General features: G+C 65.7%; 1 protein-coding gene across 2 annotated transcripts in view; it reads right to left on the bottom strand.

The window, feature by feature from the left end:
- Positions 1-2,836: 2,836 nt before the first annotated feature.
- Positions 2,837-18,827, bottom strand: part of SEC14L1 (SEC14 like lipid binding 1) — a 40,923-nt gene continuing 24,932 nt past the window's right edge. Inside the window, exons 4-18 of one of the 2 annotated variants that reach the window (XM_028519870.2) lie at positions 18,642-18,791; positions 18,395-18,526; positions 17,441-17,569; positions 16,446-16,680; positions 15,172-15,281; positions 13,584-13,773; positions 11,849-11,937; positions 10,695-10,765; positions 9,650-9,821; positions 9,237-9,371; positions 8,483-8,617; positions 6,139-6,390; positions 4,914-5,092; positions 4,555-4,656; positions 2,837-2,918 (exon numbers count right to left, since the gene is read on the bottom strand). In XM_028519870.2, the coding sequence (XP_028375671.2) occupies positions 2,903-2,918; positions 4,555-4,656; positions 4,914-5,092; positions 6,139-6,390; positions 8,483-8,617; positions 9,237-9,371; positions 9,650-9,821; positions 10,695-10,765; positions 11,849-11,937; positions 13,584-13,773; positions 15,172-15,281; positions 16,446-16,680; positions 17,441-17,569; positions 18,395-18,526; positions 18,642-18,791 (2,097 nt within the window). In that variant the 3' untranslated portion in view covers positions 2,837-2,902. Of the gene's footprint in view, positions 2,919-4,260; positions 4,657-4,913; positions 5,093-6,138; positions 6,391-8,482; positions 8,618-9,236; positions 9,372-9,649; positions 9,822-10,694; positions 10,766-11,848; positions 11,938-13,583; positions 13,774-15,171; positions 15,282-16,445; positions 16,681-17,440; positions 17,570-18,394; positions 18,527-18,641; positions 18,792-18,827 lie in introns of those variants that run through there. The other variant, XM_036034195.1, reaches the window with a different exon arrangement.

The raw sequence follows: 18,827 nt of genomic DNA, 5'->3' as shown, positions 1-18,827 counted from the left end.
AGCCAGGTCAGGAAAGGGACGGAGGGAGTGGTCAGGCTGTGAGAAACGTGGGATGGACGATGAGACACGGGGGAGGGCGTGAGGCGGGGGCCGGCCAGCGCGCTCGGAGGAAGATGAGTGATTATACACACGGACGACCAGGAGCAGTCTGGGCGGGCCACCTGACACCCCCCATCACCCATTGTCTGAGTGAGGAGGGATGAGGTGTGGGGGCAGGGCTGAAGGGAGCCAGGGGCTGTGGGAGGGACAACAGAGTGAGAGAGAACGTTTTTATTTTTTTTTAAGATTTTAATTTTTAAAAGATTTTATTTATTTATTTTTAGAGGGAAGGGAGGGAGAAAGAGAGAGAGAAACATCAATGTGTGGTTGCTGGGGGTCATGGCCTGCAACCCAGGCATGTGCCCTGACTGGGAATCGAACCTGCGACGCTTTGGTTCGCAGCCCGTGCTCAATCCACTAAGCTACGCCAGCCAGGGCGTATTTATTTATTTTTAAATGGAAGGGAAGGGAAGAGAGGAACAGAAACATCAATGTGTGGTTGCCTCTCATGTGCCCCCCACCGGGGACCTGGCCCGAAACCCAAGCCTGTGCCCCGACTGGGAATCGAACCTGCGACCCTGTGGTTCCCAGGCTGGCCCTCAATCCACTGAGCCACACTAGCCAGGGGCAGAGGGGACTTTTTCCCTACTTTACTCCCTCTTTTTCTGTTTCAAGTTTCACCACGAGGAAGTACGCTCTTGGGATACAAACCAATTATTTTCTGAAAAGCGACTCTAAGTTGCTGAAGACCGTGTTCACCGCACGGCTGAGTCACATCCGCACGTCCAGTTAACCAGCCCACCCCGTCTGAGGAGGGACTGCGGCGGCTGAGGGCTGGGCAGCCCCCCCACCGGGGAGGGGCACAAGGGTCCGGGGGGTGGGGGGGGTCTGTCTGCATCACCCCAGGTGGTCTTTCCATCCTGTCCCCCTCCCCCCGCTGAGTTATTATTTATTCCACCCCCAGCGGTTTTCCCGGCACTAGAAGGGAGCCCGGGCAGGTCGGCTGGGGGACTCGCCCCGCAGGGGCCGGGCTGTTCCCACTGCTCGCCTCTCCGTGGCCGCCCTCCGTGCTCGCCGGCTCCCAAGGGGCTCGGCTCCGGCCCGGCCTCTGCACTCGCTCCCACCGGGGTGGGCACCTCCGGGCTCTGCAGGGCCCCCCCCATCCCCGCGCCCGGACGCCCCGCTGTGTGACTCGTGGGCCCTGTCACGAGTGCGGTCTGCGCCTCTGTTGGGAGCTCACGGGGACACACGGTCCCCGGGGTTCGCTGTGGTGCTGGGGTGTCGGTGACAGACCGCTGGGTTCCCAGCCCCTGCGTGCACAGCTCAGCCCTCCTCGGGCTTCAGGTTCCACCGTCCACCTGCCGTCTCCACGTGGGGACGCCGCCACCGACGCCCCAGGATCCCTGGCCGGCCAGACCCCGACCTGTTCAGACGCCCGACTCGCAGGTCGGCCTCGTGACGCCAGCGAGAATGCCCCTGCCCCGACTCCAGCACCGGGGGACGCCCCCGGCCCCGCCAGCGTTCTGCAGGACAGCGGGGAACGGCAGGCATGTGAGGAGGAGCACGGAGGGGAGCTCTGGTGGCCACCATGAAGACGCGATGACGGTCTCGGGGACGCTCAGGGGACGCCCCGCAGGGAACAGGTGCTCACCTGGCGTTCAGTGGCCTCTGGCTGCCACCGTGAGAACCGGCTGCCAAACCGAAGGCTGGGGAACAGCAGGCCGGACCCGACGACAGGCGGACACACACCAGTGTGGGGGGGTGGTGGGGGGGCTCATGCAGTGGCCTCGCTGCCCCTGGGAACCGCTGAGTCACTGTGAGTCGTCACGGCGCCGAGGTCGGAAGGAGCACGCCAGCCATCAAGACCCCCGGGGACACGCTCCACCTGCGGGCACGTCCGGGCAGCGCTCACTGCCCACCCCACGTCCCAGCCAGTCCTCTGGGCCGGCTCCCACCGAGGACAGACGCCGACCAGGCCAGCGGGGAGCCGGGGATAAGGCATCCGGGTTCCTGAAGGTGTGGGCCTGCCCGTTCTACCTGCTCCGAGCCCACCCGGCTGCAGGAACTGTCACATCACTGAGGAAACTCCGCACCAGGCATCGTGCTGCTGTTCGTGTTTGACTCTGACCCCGTGCAGTTCAAGAACAACGGCAGCACGTCCTCTGGAAGTGGGGGGCCTGGGGGCCCCGGGCACCCTGACCTCGGGGCGGTGCATGTGCATGCTGGGACTTCCGGGACACCCCGGGGTCCCCCCCCTCCGCCAGGCTTGGGCTCCAGCCTCCCTCCGCCCTCCCCGCAGTCGCCACGGCCCCTGAGGAGTGACACCTCTTCCAGGGAGACTGCACAGTAACCAAAGGACGTCTGTTTTCTTTAAACGGTTCACATTTATTATTGATAACAATAAAAAAATCTTGTAAAGACTATCAGTATTGTATTACCAAGAGTGAGGTAATATGTTTACAAAACATTTACAGAATCTGATACGTAAATAATGCATCTGGTGGGGGGGAGGGTGAATGAAGACACTCATCGCAGGGGGGCACCCGAAGACCCCCGAGTGCCGGGAGAGGCGGGGGGGACAGCAGCCACGGAGGGCGCGCGGGGCACCGAGGGGACCGACGGGCAGGCTCGCCCGCGCCACGGCTCCCAGGCAAGGACAGTGGCCAGGCAAGGCGCGAGCAGCCCGCAGGCCCCGGCGCGGTCCTGTGCTCTGAGCTCTTAGGGACGCGTCCAGCCCCGGGAGGTGACCCAGGGCCACTTCTGAACCAGACCGGGGGAGGGGCTGGCCGCGGCCCGAACAGTCCTACAGCGTCCCCTGGCTGCCTGCCGCGGGCCGTGCATGGGAGCGGTCTCTCGGCAGCTGTCAGCAAAATCGCCATCTGAGACACACAGAGAGAGGGAGGGGGGGGAGGGGGAGAGAGAGAGAGAGAGAGAGAGAGGAGGGACCCCCTCAGGCCCTCGGGACTTGGAAACAAGAAGCGCCAGCTGCAAGCAGCAAGGGGCCCTGCTGTGCCTTCCGGAGGCAGCCTGGAGGCGCCGACAAGGAGCCTCTCTGCACAAAGGACGGGCCGCGGGCCAGGGAGGCCGCCGCCAGCGTGCGGGCAGGAGCGGGCGCCTCCCCGACCAGGAGAACGGGCCGCCCCGCTCCTCCCGAGCCCTCCTGACGCCTCTGCCTGGGCCCGCCCCCCGGGCACCCCCAAAGGCTTTCAGCGTGGACCGCGACGACGCAGCCCAGGACCTGTGGCCCGGCACCCCCTCCCCGCAGCGTCACAGGCTCCGCCTCTGCCGCACACGACGCCGCTCTCACGCCCGTCACGAGAGCAACCCGGTGCAACACGGGCAGGTTCGCCAGGAACCAGCCTTTCCCATGAAAAGCCAAAAACCAGGGCCGCCATGAGACAGAACAGGCTTTACAGGTGGGAGCAAAAGGGAAATGTAAAAAGCAAACCCATTTCCTATCTGCTTGGTTCCTGGGAAGATTCTCATTTCATGGACCAAGGACCCTCGCGGCAGCCCGCCGGCCCCACACGGCCACGGCCACGGCCACGCACACGCTCGCGCACCCACGCCGGGAGTCCACGTCCTTCTACAGACGCAGGCGGGGCTCCGACGAGCCTCATGCCCTCCTGAAGTGGCCAGGCACGCCGTGAGACCCCTGCTCAGCCCAAGTGAGCGAACCCCAGACACCTGTGCCGTGGCCCACCCCCCGGGACTCAGAGAACCACCCGGGCTCTGAGGCCGAGAGGCTCGGGGGGCGCCAGGGAGTGACGTCGGGACGAGCTCAGCATGGCCACTGCAGGCAGCAGCGCTGGGGGGGGGGGGGGGGGGGGCGGGGGGGGGGGAGAGGGAGAGGACGCCCAGGGAGAGCCTGCTCTGGAGGCGCTGAGAGGACGGGAACGGGGGAGAGAGATGATCGAGTGTGCTCAACGATGGCTGTGTCTTCCTGGCGCCACGGGAACCCCTTGACCCACCGGCACCGACGTGAGAACCACGAACCCGCCCTCCAGGAGCCAGGCTGCGGCCCCCCGGGCTGCCTCCCGGTCCTGCCAGCCGGGACAGCTGGTGGGCCGTCACTGTGCGCAGGCGGAAGACGGGGGGCGGCGGCGGGGGCAGGGCAGCGGCTCCCGCTCCACGCGGGAAGGTGAGGCGGCCCCTGCAGGGCGGGGCAGGGCCTCATCCGCTAACGGAGGGTGTGGAGGTTACGTGGTGGAGCGTTTTTTGCATCGACACTTGAGACAGAGTCAAGCTCTCAGTCAGCACATAAACGACTTTCTTTCCCGAGGGCCCTGGCGCCCTGCCGGACTCTGGCGGCCGCGTACAAAATCTATGGCTATTGAGTCGGAGGCGGAGCCGGAGCCGCCTGTCTCGGCGGCGGCGGCGGGGTCAGCGCCTACGTCTACCATCTCGAGCGCTACCTGCCGCTACCTAGGGGTCGGAGGCGTCTGCACACTGTGGCGCCGGGCGGGCGGCGCGCCGGGGCTGTCCGAGGCAGCGGTGGCGGCGGCGGCGCACTACCTGGAGACCATGGAGCTGGAGTGGGACTGGCTGGAGGAGGTGGTGGCCGCGCTCAGCTGGGAGAACCCGCTGTGGCTGGACTCCAGGCTGGTCATGGAGCCTCTGCGAACAGCACAGCGAGGGGGCGAGGCGTGAGGACCGGCAGCCCCCCAGCTCCCCCCCAGCCCTGCTCTCCGCCCCACCTCCCTGCAAGCCCCGCCTCCCCACCAGCAGCACCGACAGAGCAGGACAGCCGGGCAGGGCCCCCGGGGACGCGGCTCCCCACTGCCCTTGGGCACAGGCAGCACCGTGACCCGGCAGCAAGTGGCCCGAAGGCCACTCCGCCCGCACCCAAGCCCCCGCCACGCCGGAGCCCGCACCGGAAGTCCTCGGACCCGATCACTTCGGTGTAGTACATCACTTTGCACTTGTGCGAGGAGACCTGCAGCGAGGCCAGCACGTCGTCCACGCGGGGCAGGCTGGTGGCGGCGCAGGCCGGCATGCTGTGGAACCGCCACTGCAGGATGTAGAAGCCCGGCCACCGGGTCACGTGGGAGCCCTGGAACGAGTCGGGCGGAGCCGGCTGAGGCGGCCTCCCGTGGGGCCCCGGCCCACGGCGGGTGGGGCAAAGCCGAGGGAGCCGCCGTGGACTCGGCAGAGGTCCCTGGCCGTCTGGACAAGTGAAGGGCCTGCTACTCGGGGTCATCAGCAGGGTCGGTCCCAGCCAGGCGTCTGCCAGATGACGGCAGGTGGCACTCTGAGTGTGCCCGCCCCACGACCAGGACGCAAGGCCTCAAGCGGGGCCTTTACTGGGCCTTGAGGAGGTCAGAAAGGGCACTGGACCAGGCCTCCGGTGATCCGACCAGCACGTTCTGGGTCAGGAGAACGGCCGTGTAAAACCAAACGCCAGCCTGTGAGAGCCACCTCCTCCGTCAGTTCTGGAGTTGACGGCTGGGATGCAGCTGAACACCGTGAGGGCAGCCACCCCGCATCCGCTGTGCGGGGCCGAGGTGCCAGAGCACTCGCACTCAGACCGACTGGCGGCAGCGTCACCGGCGGACTGACGGGGCGTTTTCGCACGGTCACGACAGTTAACAGTCCCCGAGGCGCTTGTGTCTCTCACCGCTGTGCAGAGCGACCTCCCCGGGAAGGGGGCGGGAGCAAGGGAGCGCGGCCAAGGGCGCGCTGGTGGCAGTCTCCGGACCCCGGCTGTGCCCACACACGGGGCCCGCCCTCCCCCCGGGGTGCCCCGGTGCCCACACACGGGGCCCGCCCTCCCCCCGGGGTGCTCCTGTGCCCACACACGGGGCCCGCCCTCCCCCTGGGGTGCTCTGGTGCACGTGAGCTGAAGACGACTCTCGGACTTGGGGCAGAAGTCGTGGACTCTGTCCCCAACCCCCTCGGGTCTGAGTCCTTCCCCCGAAGCCTCGCTTGGCTCCTGGAGTCTCCCGGATGGAACTGGACCCGCACCCACCCAGCCAGTGTCCCACCGACAGGCGGCGGCGCCGGGCAGGGCGGGAGTGAACGAAGTGGCGGGCCCCTCCCCGGGACAGAGCCGGAGCGCCGCCGTGGTGGCGCCGCGGCGGCACAGCCGGCCTCGCTCACCTGCACGCTCTCGCCCTCTCTGCACGTCAGGGGCGACTCCACCATGCTGTAGTCGCGGCCCAGCTGCCAGGCCCTGTCTATCAGCTGCACGTTGTTCCCCCCCGGGCAGGTGATGCTGTGCGCCCCCAGCGAGTCCTTCTTGGGGGGCTGCGGGGACCTCTTGGAGTGGTAGATGTTGAAGACGACGTCCCCTTTGCACACGTCAAAGTCCCAGGTGATCACCGAGGAGGCGTCCACGACCTGAATGAGGATCTGGAGGCAGGCGGGGCCGCGTCAGCCACCGAGGCCGCACCGGGCCGGGGGGCGGCGTGTCCCCTCAGCGGATCTGCACGCACGGTCACCGGCCACCGTCCAGGCTGCCACTCGCAGCTCCTGCTCCGTGCCCCGGGCCGGTCTGTGTGCACCACTAGCTACACGTGCCGTCCACGGCTTCCGAGACCCGCGCTCACGGCTGCGCTCTGAAACACCCAGTCCCGGCTGCACACCACGTCTCAGCAGGGCAGAGGGCAGCCCTGGCCGGTGGGGCGTCACCCCACAACCTGAAAGCTTGTGGGTTCAGTCCCTGGTCGGGGCGCTTACAAGACAACCAACCGATGTCTCCCTCCCTCCCTTTGCCCCGCTCTGAAATTGACGAGCGTGTCCTCGGTGAGGACTGGACACACACACACAGGACACCAGGCAAGACGGCGTGCGGGGGGCCCGACCGGGGGCCCAGGGCAGGTGGGAGTCAGACCAGGAGCGCAAGGGGAGGGAGGAAGCATCCCGGGGAGGCGCCTCTGCTCCCAGTGGGACGGTGTTGGCGGGCTGGAGGCACGGGGCTGGGGGCGGGGTGCCGGTCTGAAGCTGCTCTGTATCGGTGGCGGCGCCCATTTGCAGTGTCCCCGCAGGGAAAGAGCAGAGTCACGGTCCTGCAAGACCGCTGTGGGCGGGCTGAGAACTAACCCAGCTGGGCAGCGCTGCACTCACTCAACTCCCAGCAGCAGCCAGGGCCGCATGCTCCCCCCGCTGCGAGCTGCCCCCCCCCCCCCCCCCCCCCCCCCCCCACCGCTGCGAGCCGCCCTCCCTCCCCCGCACGGCGGCCCTGTCGAGCGAGGGGGCTCCTCCTCCCACCGCACCACCGCCTTCTCTCGCCACCGAGACGCCACTGCGGGGCGTCTGTGCGGAGCAGGCTCCACAGAGCACCGAGGGTCCCATCTGGGACAGCGGTGGCCCTGAGGCCCGGCCCACCCGCCCTCCTCTGCCCAGTGTCCCCCAGGCGGCTCTCCTGACACGAGCCCCCAGCTGACAAGCACCCCCTTCCTGCCCGCACAACGGGGATGTTTACTCCGGCCTTCGCTTCGGAGGGGTCACTGTCCCTGGTCTGTGCTCCCCCGAGCCCCTCGGCGGAAATGGAGTTCTTGCTGCTCTGACGTAGAGACCCAGCGACCCACGTCTACAGACACCCTGGGACTCTCCAGCTCTGCGCCGAGGTCAAGAGCGACAGTGACCTCAGAGGGGACAACAAGCACCTGCCTCCGGGAACCAGCCTCCTCATGAGAAGTACGACCCGTCCCCCGGACACGGGAGCGGGAACCTGAGACCCCTGCCGCGTTGGGGCCGAGGCAGAGCAGGTCTCTACGGCGGCCGGCTCGCGCCACAGCAGCACCCCCGCCCGCCCCACCGGTGACGGACGGGCAGACTGTCCCGGAGACACGGCAGCAGGACAGACGGCCGCAGGACAGACAGCAGTGGCCGAGCGGGGCGGCTGCTCTGGCAGGAGGCGGCCTGGGCTCCGCTCCCCGCCACAGCCAGGGGCCAGGCCAGGCACCCACCCTCTCTGGGGCCACTGTGGAGGACCGCTGTCCCCTCCACAGCCGGGGCGCAGGAGAGGGCGACACGGCTGAGAGTCCCTCACGCCTCAGGTCACCACGATGTCCCGGGACGCGCAGTGAGCACAGTCATCCAGGAGCGCCCGTGCCTCTGCACCACAACGTGACAGCAGAGGGGAGATTTCTCCTCGCTCCACGAAACCAAGAAAAATGGAAACGTTTCTTTAAAAATATAAATAACTGAAACCCAGCCAACACCATGGAAAACGAGGCTGGCCCCAGGTAACCAACTGTAAATGAGCCAAACCTGAGAGCCGACCCACTGCGCCCAGACCCGTGTGCGGGCCCCTCGGGCCAGTGGGAGAGCCCCCCCCCCGCCCCCACACAGCTGCTCACAGTGCCAAAGGGCCTGTGTGACCAATCCAACGACGGAGAGGGGGCCGGCCGGAGCGTCGGTGCCCCTGAGCCAAGTCCCCGGGGGACCCGCCAATGAGCTGTGGGGTCTGAGTCTCCCGGCGCCCGCCCGGGGCGCGCACCTCATGGGGGGCTCCCTTGAACACGCTGGCGGACTGGTAGATGGTCTCGGTCCAGAGCTTGAGGTCCTCGTTCTCCAGCTCCTCCGCCGTCCGGTACAGGGACTTGGGCACCAGGCCGCCCTCCGGCACTTCACACTGGAGACGAGACGACGCAGCAGTGAGACTCAGGGGGCTCAACCCCTCCCACTCCCTCCTCACAGCGAGGGCAGACAAACGGAGGCGTCGGCCTGACAGCCTGGCGACCCAATTATTAAAAACCCCAAATCACACGTGAGAGAACTAACTCCATTCACCCCCTTTAACATACTATCCCGATTCCCTGCCGGCGGGGAAGCGTTTCTGAGAACCGCTTTGATATTTTTATAGCGTCTTCAAACACGCACAGCTCCGCCCCCCCGCCCCCCCCCCCCCCCCCCCAGTCAAAACATCGGCTTCACACAATCCAAGGGAAGCAGCCAGCGGGGATCAGGGCAGATCCTGGGACAAGCTCTCGCCAGATTCAGCGATGAGGGAGTGTGCGTGTTATCAAAAATACCTACACGGTGGGTCCGAGAGATGCCGGCCAAAGACGATAAAAACAAAACACTCGAAACTGGAAGTTCTGAAAATCGTCTGGGCCGGCCAGCACCCTCCCCGCCCTGCCCCCCCCCACAGCACACAGGCCCCACCCACGGCCCGCAGGCCCCACCCACGGCCCGCAGGCCCCACCCACGGCACACAGGCCCCGCCCCGGGGCGCGCACGCAGGGACCCACCATGCACTCCCCGCCCAGGAAGTCGGGGATGATCTCCTTGTCGATGTAGTCCAGCAGGCCCCCGGGGCCCTGGTAGTCGTTCCCCGCGTAGATGAGAAACTTCCTCCTGGTGTTGTCGTCGATGAACGGGCTGACCTGTGAGGAGGAGACACGCCGGTACCCCCTCTGCCCGCCGCCCGACCCCCGGAGGTCCGAGTGACAGGCGGATGTTGCGCGGGAGGGGAGGGACTGGAGTTTGGGGCGCGTCTTTGTGAAGTCCCTTTGCACGGTGTTAAGACACTCGGGAGTTCTTTCTTCCCTTGAGTGATCTGAGAAATGTTACGTCTTCCAAGTTAGCTTTGTTTTTTCTAACTGGTCGGGACTTAAAGGCACAGACACGTGGACACGCGTGCGTGCGGCGGCAGCCAACCCACCAGCGTCCAGAGCACGGGGAACACGCGGGGGGCGCGCAGGATCAGCAGGCGGCCCAGCGTCTCGGGGTAGTTGGCCTCCACCACCTCGATGATGCGCAGCAGGGCCTTCACGCCGGGCCTCCACAGGTGCCGCATGTTCAGCCCCTCCAGGTCCACCAGGCAGGTCCACGAGCTGCGGGCGCGCACACGGGTTAGTCCGCGGACCCGCGCCGGGCAAACCGGCCCCGGAGCTACGCTTTCTTCCTGGCGTCACAGAGTAGCCCTGACAGCCTCCCCCGCCCACCCCGCCCCACACAGCGGTGACGGGACTGCGGGGCTATGAACCCCCACACACGCACGCACACGCCTGCTGCGTGAGGCGCATGGGGTCCGTGCGGCGGGCCCACCCCTGCCCTGACGTGCTCAGGGACCCAGCAGAGAGGCATGCGCTCTGCTCGACGGGCTGGGCCACTTCCGCCGGCCCCACGCGGCAGTATCTGCCCGTGAGCAGTGAGCGCGCAGTGTGACTGAACTGCAGCAAGCTCTTCCTCCACCAGCGTCTCCCAAGTCGAGCCCCGTCGCGGGAGCTGAGCGCACAGCGTGAACCAAACAAATGTCAACCCCCTGCTCCAGGGACCCCTCCACATTCCAACGCAGCCCACCCAACCAGCGGTGTGACTCGGGAGCACAGCGTGGTTTTGCACCCCCTCCTCACCAAAAGCAAGCAAACGATGACAAAACGCAGACAAGGCAAAACGCAGACAAGGCAAAACCCGCACCCCTGGGCTCCCGAGGACCACTCGGACTAAGCGGACAGGCCACGCCCCTCAGCCGGAGAGGGGGGGAGGGGGGAGCAGTGCACAGGGCGAAGGAACAGCAACACTGACCACGTCGCTGGCTTATCTATTTTCTACCTTCCCGAACACCGTGGGAAACAGTAAACTATTTAGGCCTGGCTCTGAAACTCCAGAAATCAAACCAGATTTGCGTTCTAACAACCAGAGAGAAGAACCATTTGAGTCCCATTCCCGGCGAGCAGGGAGGAGGAGCGAGGTCGCGCACCCACCTGATGGGCCGGCCGAAGACCTTCGTGTTCTCCTCGCAGCGCCGGAGCCCCTCCTCGTTGATGGAGAGCACCTGTGCGGGGGAGGCCCGGGACCCGTCAGCCAAGGACGGCGCGCCCCTGCGCCGATGGTGCGGATGGTGCCACGCGCTCAGGGTGAGCACGTGAGCCGAACAAGCCACCCGTTCAGCCTTTCTGATACACACAGACACCCCTGACGGGGAACGGCTCGCTCTGCAAAGAGTGCTGTGCCCTGTGGCTAAAGTGACAGCTACCCCAGGGAGGTCACAGTCAGGGGGCAGCCCCCGATGGGCAGGGAGGGCGTGACCTGCTGCCAAGTCTTCAGAACAAGCACCTCCGGAGCCTCGGGGCAAGTGTCCGCCGAGAGGGGACACTGTGATGCCGCACGGACCAGCCAAGGGGAGGCGGTGTCAGCTGACCCCAGGCACGGCTGCAGGGCACACCGTTTGCAGGCCAACCCTCCCGTGTCAGCAGCCCGTCTGCACAGTTATGACCTTTCCCTCTGCACACGCGTGTGCATGTGGGGACGCCTGCAATGCACTGCATGCACAAGCCCACCCACAGTGGCCACAGCTCCACGGCGAAATGCCACCCGTGGGTGCCTCAGGGCAGCGGCATGATCGCCGTGCCTTCTGGAGCTGCCGCGTTTCCATGTCAGGGCCTCGTTCTCCCTTCGGAGCCGCCCGCCCTGAGCAGGCTGCAGTGGAGGGGGCCTGAGTCGGGCACCCGGGGAGAGGCGTGCACCTCGTCCGGGTGGGAGGTGCTCGGGCCGGGACGGAGGAAGTGCCGGGGGAGACTACTGCACAGAGGTCTGTCCACACAGACAGCTCAGGAAGTCAGGGCGGGGGGGCAGGGGCCTCCCTGGGGGTGAAGGTCAGAGGTGACTCAGAACCAGCCCCCGAGTGCTCATCTCGAGTGGCTGGAGCGATTTTCCCTGTTGATGCTTTCTTGTGAAAAACTTAATTTATAACTTCTGGGCCTGCTTTTGAGATTTTTCAAGGACACAAACAGGTTTTCCTTCCTGATCACAGAAGCAGCACGTGCTCGCTGCCCCAGGACGATGGCCCTGCCCAGTCCCGCTGGCGGAGGAGGGAGGGGAGGCCCAGGCGCAGCCCGACGCCCCGCCTGGCACTTACGTATCTCAGCAGGGCCTCCTCTCCGAGGGCCCTCACCAAGCCTTTGGTGTCCATCTGCCCCAGCCGGAGCACGTAGAGGGGCCGCCCGTCTGCGGGGGGGACGAAGGTCAGGCATTAGTGCCGGCGCCAGCCCACCACGGAGCCGTGGAGGCACGCCTAAGGCCCCCCACGAGGAAGCCTGCTCTCCCATGTTTTAGACGGGCGTTGAACTCTCCTCCTGGGGAGCAGCAGCTGGCTCCCGTGGGTACGAGAGGTTCCCCCAAAACACGGTAAAAGGAAAAACAAAAGCCACCGACAGAGCAGTCAGCAGGGTCATGGAGACAGCTCAGCTCCGCACGGGTGAGGGCCCAGCCCCTCACTTGCACAACTGGGGCTGTGCATAGAGAGATCCGACTCCCAGCAGCAGGGGGACGGCACTGGGTCCAAACACGGAGTGCCCTTTCTCTCTCGTTCCCCAGGTCAGCCAAAGTTCAAGGTCAAGAGTGTTTAAAACCCAGCTTCCTGTAACCCCTACCCTCAGAACCAGGAAACCAAGATGAATGAGGCCTTCCTAGAAATCTTAAATCCCCAAGGGCAGGACAGGTTGGCTCTGCTTCCTTCCAGCCTGGAGGGCTGGTGGGTGGGGCCTGAAGGGACCCTGACTCCTCATAGAAATCCCTGTCCCTGTGAGCCAGCTCCACAGAGGGGAGATGGCCTTGGTGGCCAGTGTGCTCCTGGTGTCAGCAGTTCCCAGACCCCAGGCACCAAGGAGCAGCAGAAGGGGCAGGAATGGATTCTGTCCCAAACAGACCCTGAGGGGCACAGTGGGGACAGTGTGCCTCCAAGGACAGTGCGGGTCCAGGGCTGCTCTACCTAACCCGGAGGGTGTTTCTGGGCTCCCACGCCTTCTGACCGGAAGGCTTAGGAACACTCTCTCCCAACCTGAATGAGGTACATCTGCTACTGTCTCACTGCCAAGTTTTTCACTCTCTCCCGAGGGTCACGAAGTGGAACAAATGTGTGCTCCCAGTGGGAATTAATGGAGCTGCAATCCACCCGGAGAAGCACGAACGCCCGGGTCAGGGACACAGCCCGGTCCGAGCCGCTCAGGTCTGACGGGCCCTGGCGGGGGGCGGGGCCTCTCCGTGTGTGGGGTGCCCCTCTGTGCTCCACCCCTCTGCGTGAGTCAGGGCACAGGGAGCGGGCCTGTGACGGCGAGAGCCCCCCCGCTCCCCCGCCCCCGCAGGGCCCGAGAAGTAAGGAGTCGCACTCCAGCCACTCTTCCTTTCGGGCGCGTCCCTGCCCTCGGGTCTCGTCTCTGCCCACCCCCCACACAGAGCTGAGGTCTGTCTCCGCTGGTCGGATGGGACACCCTGGCCGCCCATCTCCACAGGTGAGGGCGGGGCCCGAGTCACCGGGAAGCTCCTTCACTGGCGCTGCGCCCCGGAAATAGCTGCCCTCGACGCCCTGGTTCTCCAGGGACTGTGTGTCCCCAAACCTCGTCTGACTGAGGGAGGGGCTGCAGTGACCGGCCCGAGGGCCACATACCTGGGCCCCGAGGAAGAAGCGAACAGCCCAGCCCTTCATGCCTCCCTGCCCCTCCGGGGCTGTTCCCAGGGGGGTCAGGGGTGTGGGTGCGCTGTGGGGAGACTGGTACCCACTCGCTCGGGCGGGGGCGGGGGGGCCACGCACACAAGGGCCCGCTGCACCCCGCAGAAGGGAGTCCCGGGCGGGCCCTGGACGCCGCGTCCCGCACCTTTGTCGTGGTGGTGCCAGCCTCCCGCGTAGTAGTCCTGGAGCACCTGGGGCGGGCGCCAGGTGTCCAGGATGTAGTCCACCTGGTGCTGCTTCCGCCAGGTCAGGGACTGGCACATGACCTCCCGGGCCTTGTCGATGTTGAAGTCCCGGGCGCGCAGGAACCGGAGGATGTGCTCATCCTTGGGGATCTGCGGGGGGGGGGGGGGGGGGGGAGACGTCTCTGAGCAGCGCTCCGGGTGCCCGGGGACGGAAGACGCGTTACCAAGGGAATAAGACTCCGAAACTCGCGCTTCTCGTCGAGAGTGGGCTGCGTTACCCCACTGTTTAAAATCAGCCTCAGCGCTTCCGAGCAGCAGCAGCAGCACCAGCCTGAGGGTCTCCACAAGGGAGTTCCACTTCCTTCTCAGCGCGGCGGAGTGGAGGCATCGATTTCCTGAACACCAAATGCTTCCAGATCCCCCGGCCGCCCTGTGCACCACTGCCACCGGTGCGCCTCCCGGGTGTGCGAGTGTGCACGTGCACATGTGAGGGCTGCCAAACAGTGTTGGCTCTGCCGACGGCGGCGGCGCTCCTCACGTGCAGCGGCCCTCCCCAGACAGGCGCCACTCCCGGCCAGCGGGGGCCACCGCCCCTGAGCGAAGCCCAAGGCCGCGCCATGTCCGCGCCTCCCTGGGCCCGCCGTCCTCCTCCACGGCCATGGGCTCACTGGCGCGTCACCGGTCCCCAGGGGCGGCGCCACAGGGGAAGGGGCAGCCGCCTGGGGAAACAGCACTGAGACGGAACCCCTCAGAGCAGCGCCCCACAAAGACGTGGGGGTGAGTGAGAACCTGGGTTCTAGAGGCAAACAGCCTGGCCCCCAACCCTGGCCCTCCCCCCTCACGCACCGTGAAACCCGCAGTGAGTCACTGGCCGTCCCTGCGCCGCACTCTCCCCAGGGGTGGTAAAAACCACGCCCACCGCACAGGGCTGCTGGCAGTGCTTCAGACCCACTCTGAAACAGTGTCCAGTGCACAGTCACTGCCCAAAAACGACAGTAGTGCCCGTCTGCAGCTGTGTTCTCGACAGGTGACACTGAGCCCGACCCCGCTCCGGTGACCAGCACAGACGGCGAAGGAGGGCAGCCAACTGCCTGCGGCGCCCGGCTTCTCCCCACTGAGCGCAGCCAGCAGGGAGCTGGGCACCCAAACGCACCTCGGCCCACCCCCGGGCCCCAGCAGTGCACGGCCCTTGCAACACCTGGTTCCTCGTGAGGCCGAAACCCACCCGAACCTCCAAATCAAAGCACAAACATCTCCAGCCCCTGCACAATCGGTGGACTCCTTCCAAACCTGCCACACATGTGACTGTCCTCCAGCAAGGGAGCTCCGTGAGACCCAGAGAGGCACAGCTAATTACACGCAGAAGGGCACCACGAGCTGCCACCGGACACTTGACACCACCTCGAGACACAGATGCAAGGACTTCTGGACTGGGAGGGACCGTGCCAGCTACGGCAACCGGATGCAGTAACTCCGAGGAACTGCGGACAGGCGGGGCCCCGGTTCCAGGGATGGCACCCCGCTCCCGCCCCCGGGGCCGAGTCTCACTTTGCCCTTGTGCGTCTCCTGCAGCCACTGGCGAAGCCGGATCAGGCAGCTCTCCTGCAGGGGCGTCAGGTCGCCCAGGTACCTCTTGATGTAGTCTGCGTCCAGTTTGTCTGGAACGGAAGCCACAGGAGGTCATTTCCAACGAGAATGCCGGAACCGGAAGCATCCCAGAGTCCTGCTCAGGGCAGCTGAGGCGCGGTCCAACTCCGTGCCGCCGCAGGGACTGCAGACGGCCACCGGCCACCCCGGAGCCCTCAATGACAGCCGAGCCGTCAGACCCCGACCGCGCCACCGGCAAACTCGCTGGATCTGCTGTACTCCCTGGCTGCCAGCAGGCCACCTCTGCTGGTAAAATCTCAGCACCGCTCCTGACAGAACGACAGCTCTACCAGGTACTCAGTGACTTTTAACTCAAAGTTACATACAAAACTGTGAAATAAACAATTCCAGACCTGTTCTGAATGGAGCTGTGCTCAAGAGCACGGGAAACCTTTTCTGTGACCCAGTAACGTCAATGGCAAAACGAGGTGTGAAATTAAGCGCAGCGGAGAGCAGTCACAGGGTGCAGAGACGGCGTGCACCCTGAGCACGGAGCCGCCTGCCGAGAGCTGGCGGACAGCACAGCCCGGCTGCAGGGCAGGACGCAGCGCAAGACTGACCCCGAGGGTTTGACGAGGCTCCCGAGTGCAGAATTTTCTCGTGTTTTCCTACTTTACAATGGGTGTCGCTCTGAGAAACAAAAAGGGGTGTGCAAGTGTGTGGATGCGTGTGCAACACACGAGAGGCAGCCCAGCACGGCAGCCGGAAGCCCTGCCACCCACAGCGGTGTGGCCCTGTGGGAGCCCCCCCTTCCCTCTGCGCCCAGGGAGGCGTCCCCTCCCCGACCGGCACCATCGTCACCGGCGCTCACAGAGAGCCAGGCCAGCGCCTGACACCCAGCGCACGGACAGTGCCGATGGCCGGTTACGTTCCAGACACTGGCTGCTGCCCTGCCTTCGCTCACGACGCCTCCACCTCCATACAACAAACAGAAGACAGGTCCTGCCGTTACAACTTCACGTAACCCTCCCTGCCCTTAAGTAAAAATCTGCTTCTCCCCGTGGGGAGAAGTTCGCCGTGTGACCGGGTTCTACAGGCCCGAGGAAGCGGGCCCGCACCGCGCTCTCCCCCTCCCTCAGGCCACGTCTCCCGTCCCACGGGGACCAGAGCGGCAGAGGGACCAGGCGGCACAGGAAGGCGCGTCACGGGCCAGTCCTGCCCTCGGAGGAACCCACCGTCGGGGGTTCCCGCGGCCGGCTCCGCGGCCCCGCTCGCGCTGCCCAGGGCCTCGCCGCCCAGCCCTTCCTTCTGCGCAGCTTCGGGGAGCGCGTCGGCCAGCGCCGCCGCTTGCGTCCTGCAGGAGGCGGCCGTCTCGGCAGAGGGCGCCAGGCGGGGCGGGGCCCAGCGGGGCACGAAGGTTATGCCTTCCTCTTCCAGCTGGTGCAGGTAGTACTCGATGATTTCTTTTCCCTTTGAAACAAACACAATGTTAAGGTTAGTACACACGGAACGTTCAATTATTCACCCCTCACAGGTTTTCACGACACTTCTGGAAACTGAACTGCTCTAGAATACACAGAAAAAGCGAAATGCCTTTGCGTCTGTTTTCCACGTGTCACTCCCTCCTCTCCAAAGGTCTAGGAGACAGCAGCTGAAGACAGCGAACCCCACGACTGATGGGGAGCCCCGACCCACCACACTCCCACTCAGCGTGCGCTCTGTGTCTCTGAGTCCGTTCCCCCCGTGGCCCCGGACGTGGGAGACGGCTTCACCAAGCCGGCCCAGCCCCACGCCGACACCCATCAGAGCCCAGGGCCCACGGCAGCCGTGGGCGGCAGCAGCACGGAAACGAGGAGGAAAGCTCTTCCGTGGCAGAGGGACCCAACAATGGAGGCCGGGGCCCCCGATCGGCCGCCCGGTCGGCAGGCCCCTGGTGGCACCTGGGCCGCAGCTCCGGCTCGTCCAAGCCCAGGATGCCACACCGGGGGCTGCACGCTCCTCCTCACACCCGGCAGCCGGCATCCTCTGGGCCCCAGCTGAGCCTCCCACTCCCGGGGCCGGGAGGCCCACGGGGAGAGTCGGAACCTCCCCCCTTCAGGAGAGGGCCGGGTCCCTGAGCCCCTCGCCCCCCCCCCCCCCCCCCCGCGCCAGCCTCCCTGAGAGACCGCCAGCTGGAGCGAGCCCAGGGGTGCCTGCCCGCCCTCTGTGGCGAAACCCGAGACAGACTCACTTTCTTGATGTTGCTGGTATACTGTTTCATTGCGATCTTCTCCACCGTGCTTTCAAAGCCGAAGAAAGATTTGATGTCCAGGCTTGCAGACTGTTCAAAACAGGTCCAGTCCTCATTCTCAGGGTGGACCTGCGGGTGAGCGAGAAAATGTCCCACGAGTTAACCAATGGTGAGAGTATCGTTTGTCTGCTCCGCACCACTGGTTACCGGGAGAAAACACTTGTTTTACCAACAATGTTATTGGCATGAAAGCAGCAGACAGAAAAATTACAGAGGTTCAAAATCATGAGAGGACTAAAATCATGTTTCTAGAATACTCTAAGCGTGAATACACAAGGAGCAAGCTTCCTCGTCACTCTCGGGTCACCCGTTCGCCGTATTCACTGAGCGGCATTCTCCCCACACGGAACAAAGACCCCTGCCCGGCTCACGAGGTCACGGTCCAGCGGCAGGGGGCAGCGGCCCCAACCGTGACGGGTGAGGAGGTGTGCCACCGTCGGAGGACAGTGTCGTGGGAAACTGGCAAAGATGGAGCAGGGCTAGAACCAGGGCAGCGGGAGATGAGGCGCAGCCTGCAGGGGGTTCGGCTCCAGCGAGGAGGGGGTCTGAGCGAAGGCGGGAGGAGGGGTGGGCGGAAGGTGGGGCGCTGCAGGCCCTCGGGGTGGCAGGCCTGCGCCATCAGGCACAGCCCGGCGGGGCGTGTGCACACGGACGGCAGAGGTATGACTTCCTCTGAGTGACACGCCGAGCTGCTGCTGGTTCTGAGCCCAGAGACAGCATGACAAGACGTGACATTCTGTGAGTGGGTCACTCTGGAGCCGGGGCCAACACAGCGCAGGAGGGTCAGGGAGGAGCGGGGCCCGGGAGGGCCCTGCCACAGCCGCTGCGGCAGGAGGGGCGCCGGGGCCGGTGGTGCGCGGCGAAGGCGCGGGGCGGGCGGGCGGCGGCACTCACGGTGTAGCAGCAGTGCTCCCTGATGACCACCCGGTTGGCGAACGTCTCGTTGTGCGCCTCGATGTGCAAGGTGCGCTCCCGGGCGTTCAGGGAGTTTTTCTGCACAAAGTACACGTAGTCCACACCTGCGATCTGTACGGGGAGGCCGAGGGGGGGGTTCGTCAGCACCAGCCAGCCCCGGGGGGCAGGGGGGGCTGGCTGGGGGCGCAGTGCAGTGTGGTGGGGGGCCCTGGGTCCCCGCGCTCACCTTCTTCAGCAGCCGGGGCGCGTCGATGTCCAGCTTGCAGCGCCTCTCCACGACGTGAATGGCCCCGTCCTCGCTCCGGAACTCATTCACGATGTCGCTGTCCACGAACATGGGAATCAGGGGGCACGTGGGGAACCTCCTTTCGTAGGCCTGGGGCACAGTGGACGGGAGAGGAGTCGGCAGCTC

Source organism: Phyllostomus discolor, chromosome 8, assembly GCF_004126475.2.
Source record: "Phyllostomus discolor isolate MPI-MPIP mPhyDis1 chromosome 8, mPhyDis1.pri.v3, whole genome shotgun sequence".
In the NCBI taxonomy this organism is placed as follows: domain Eukaryota; kingdom Metazoa; phylum Chordata; class Mammalia; order Chiroptera; family Phyllostomidae; genus Phyllostomus; species Phyllostomus discolor.
The sequence above is the reverse complement of the archived record's forward strand: the minus strand, read 5'-3'. Positions and strand labels throughout refer to the sequence as shown.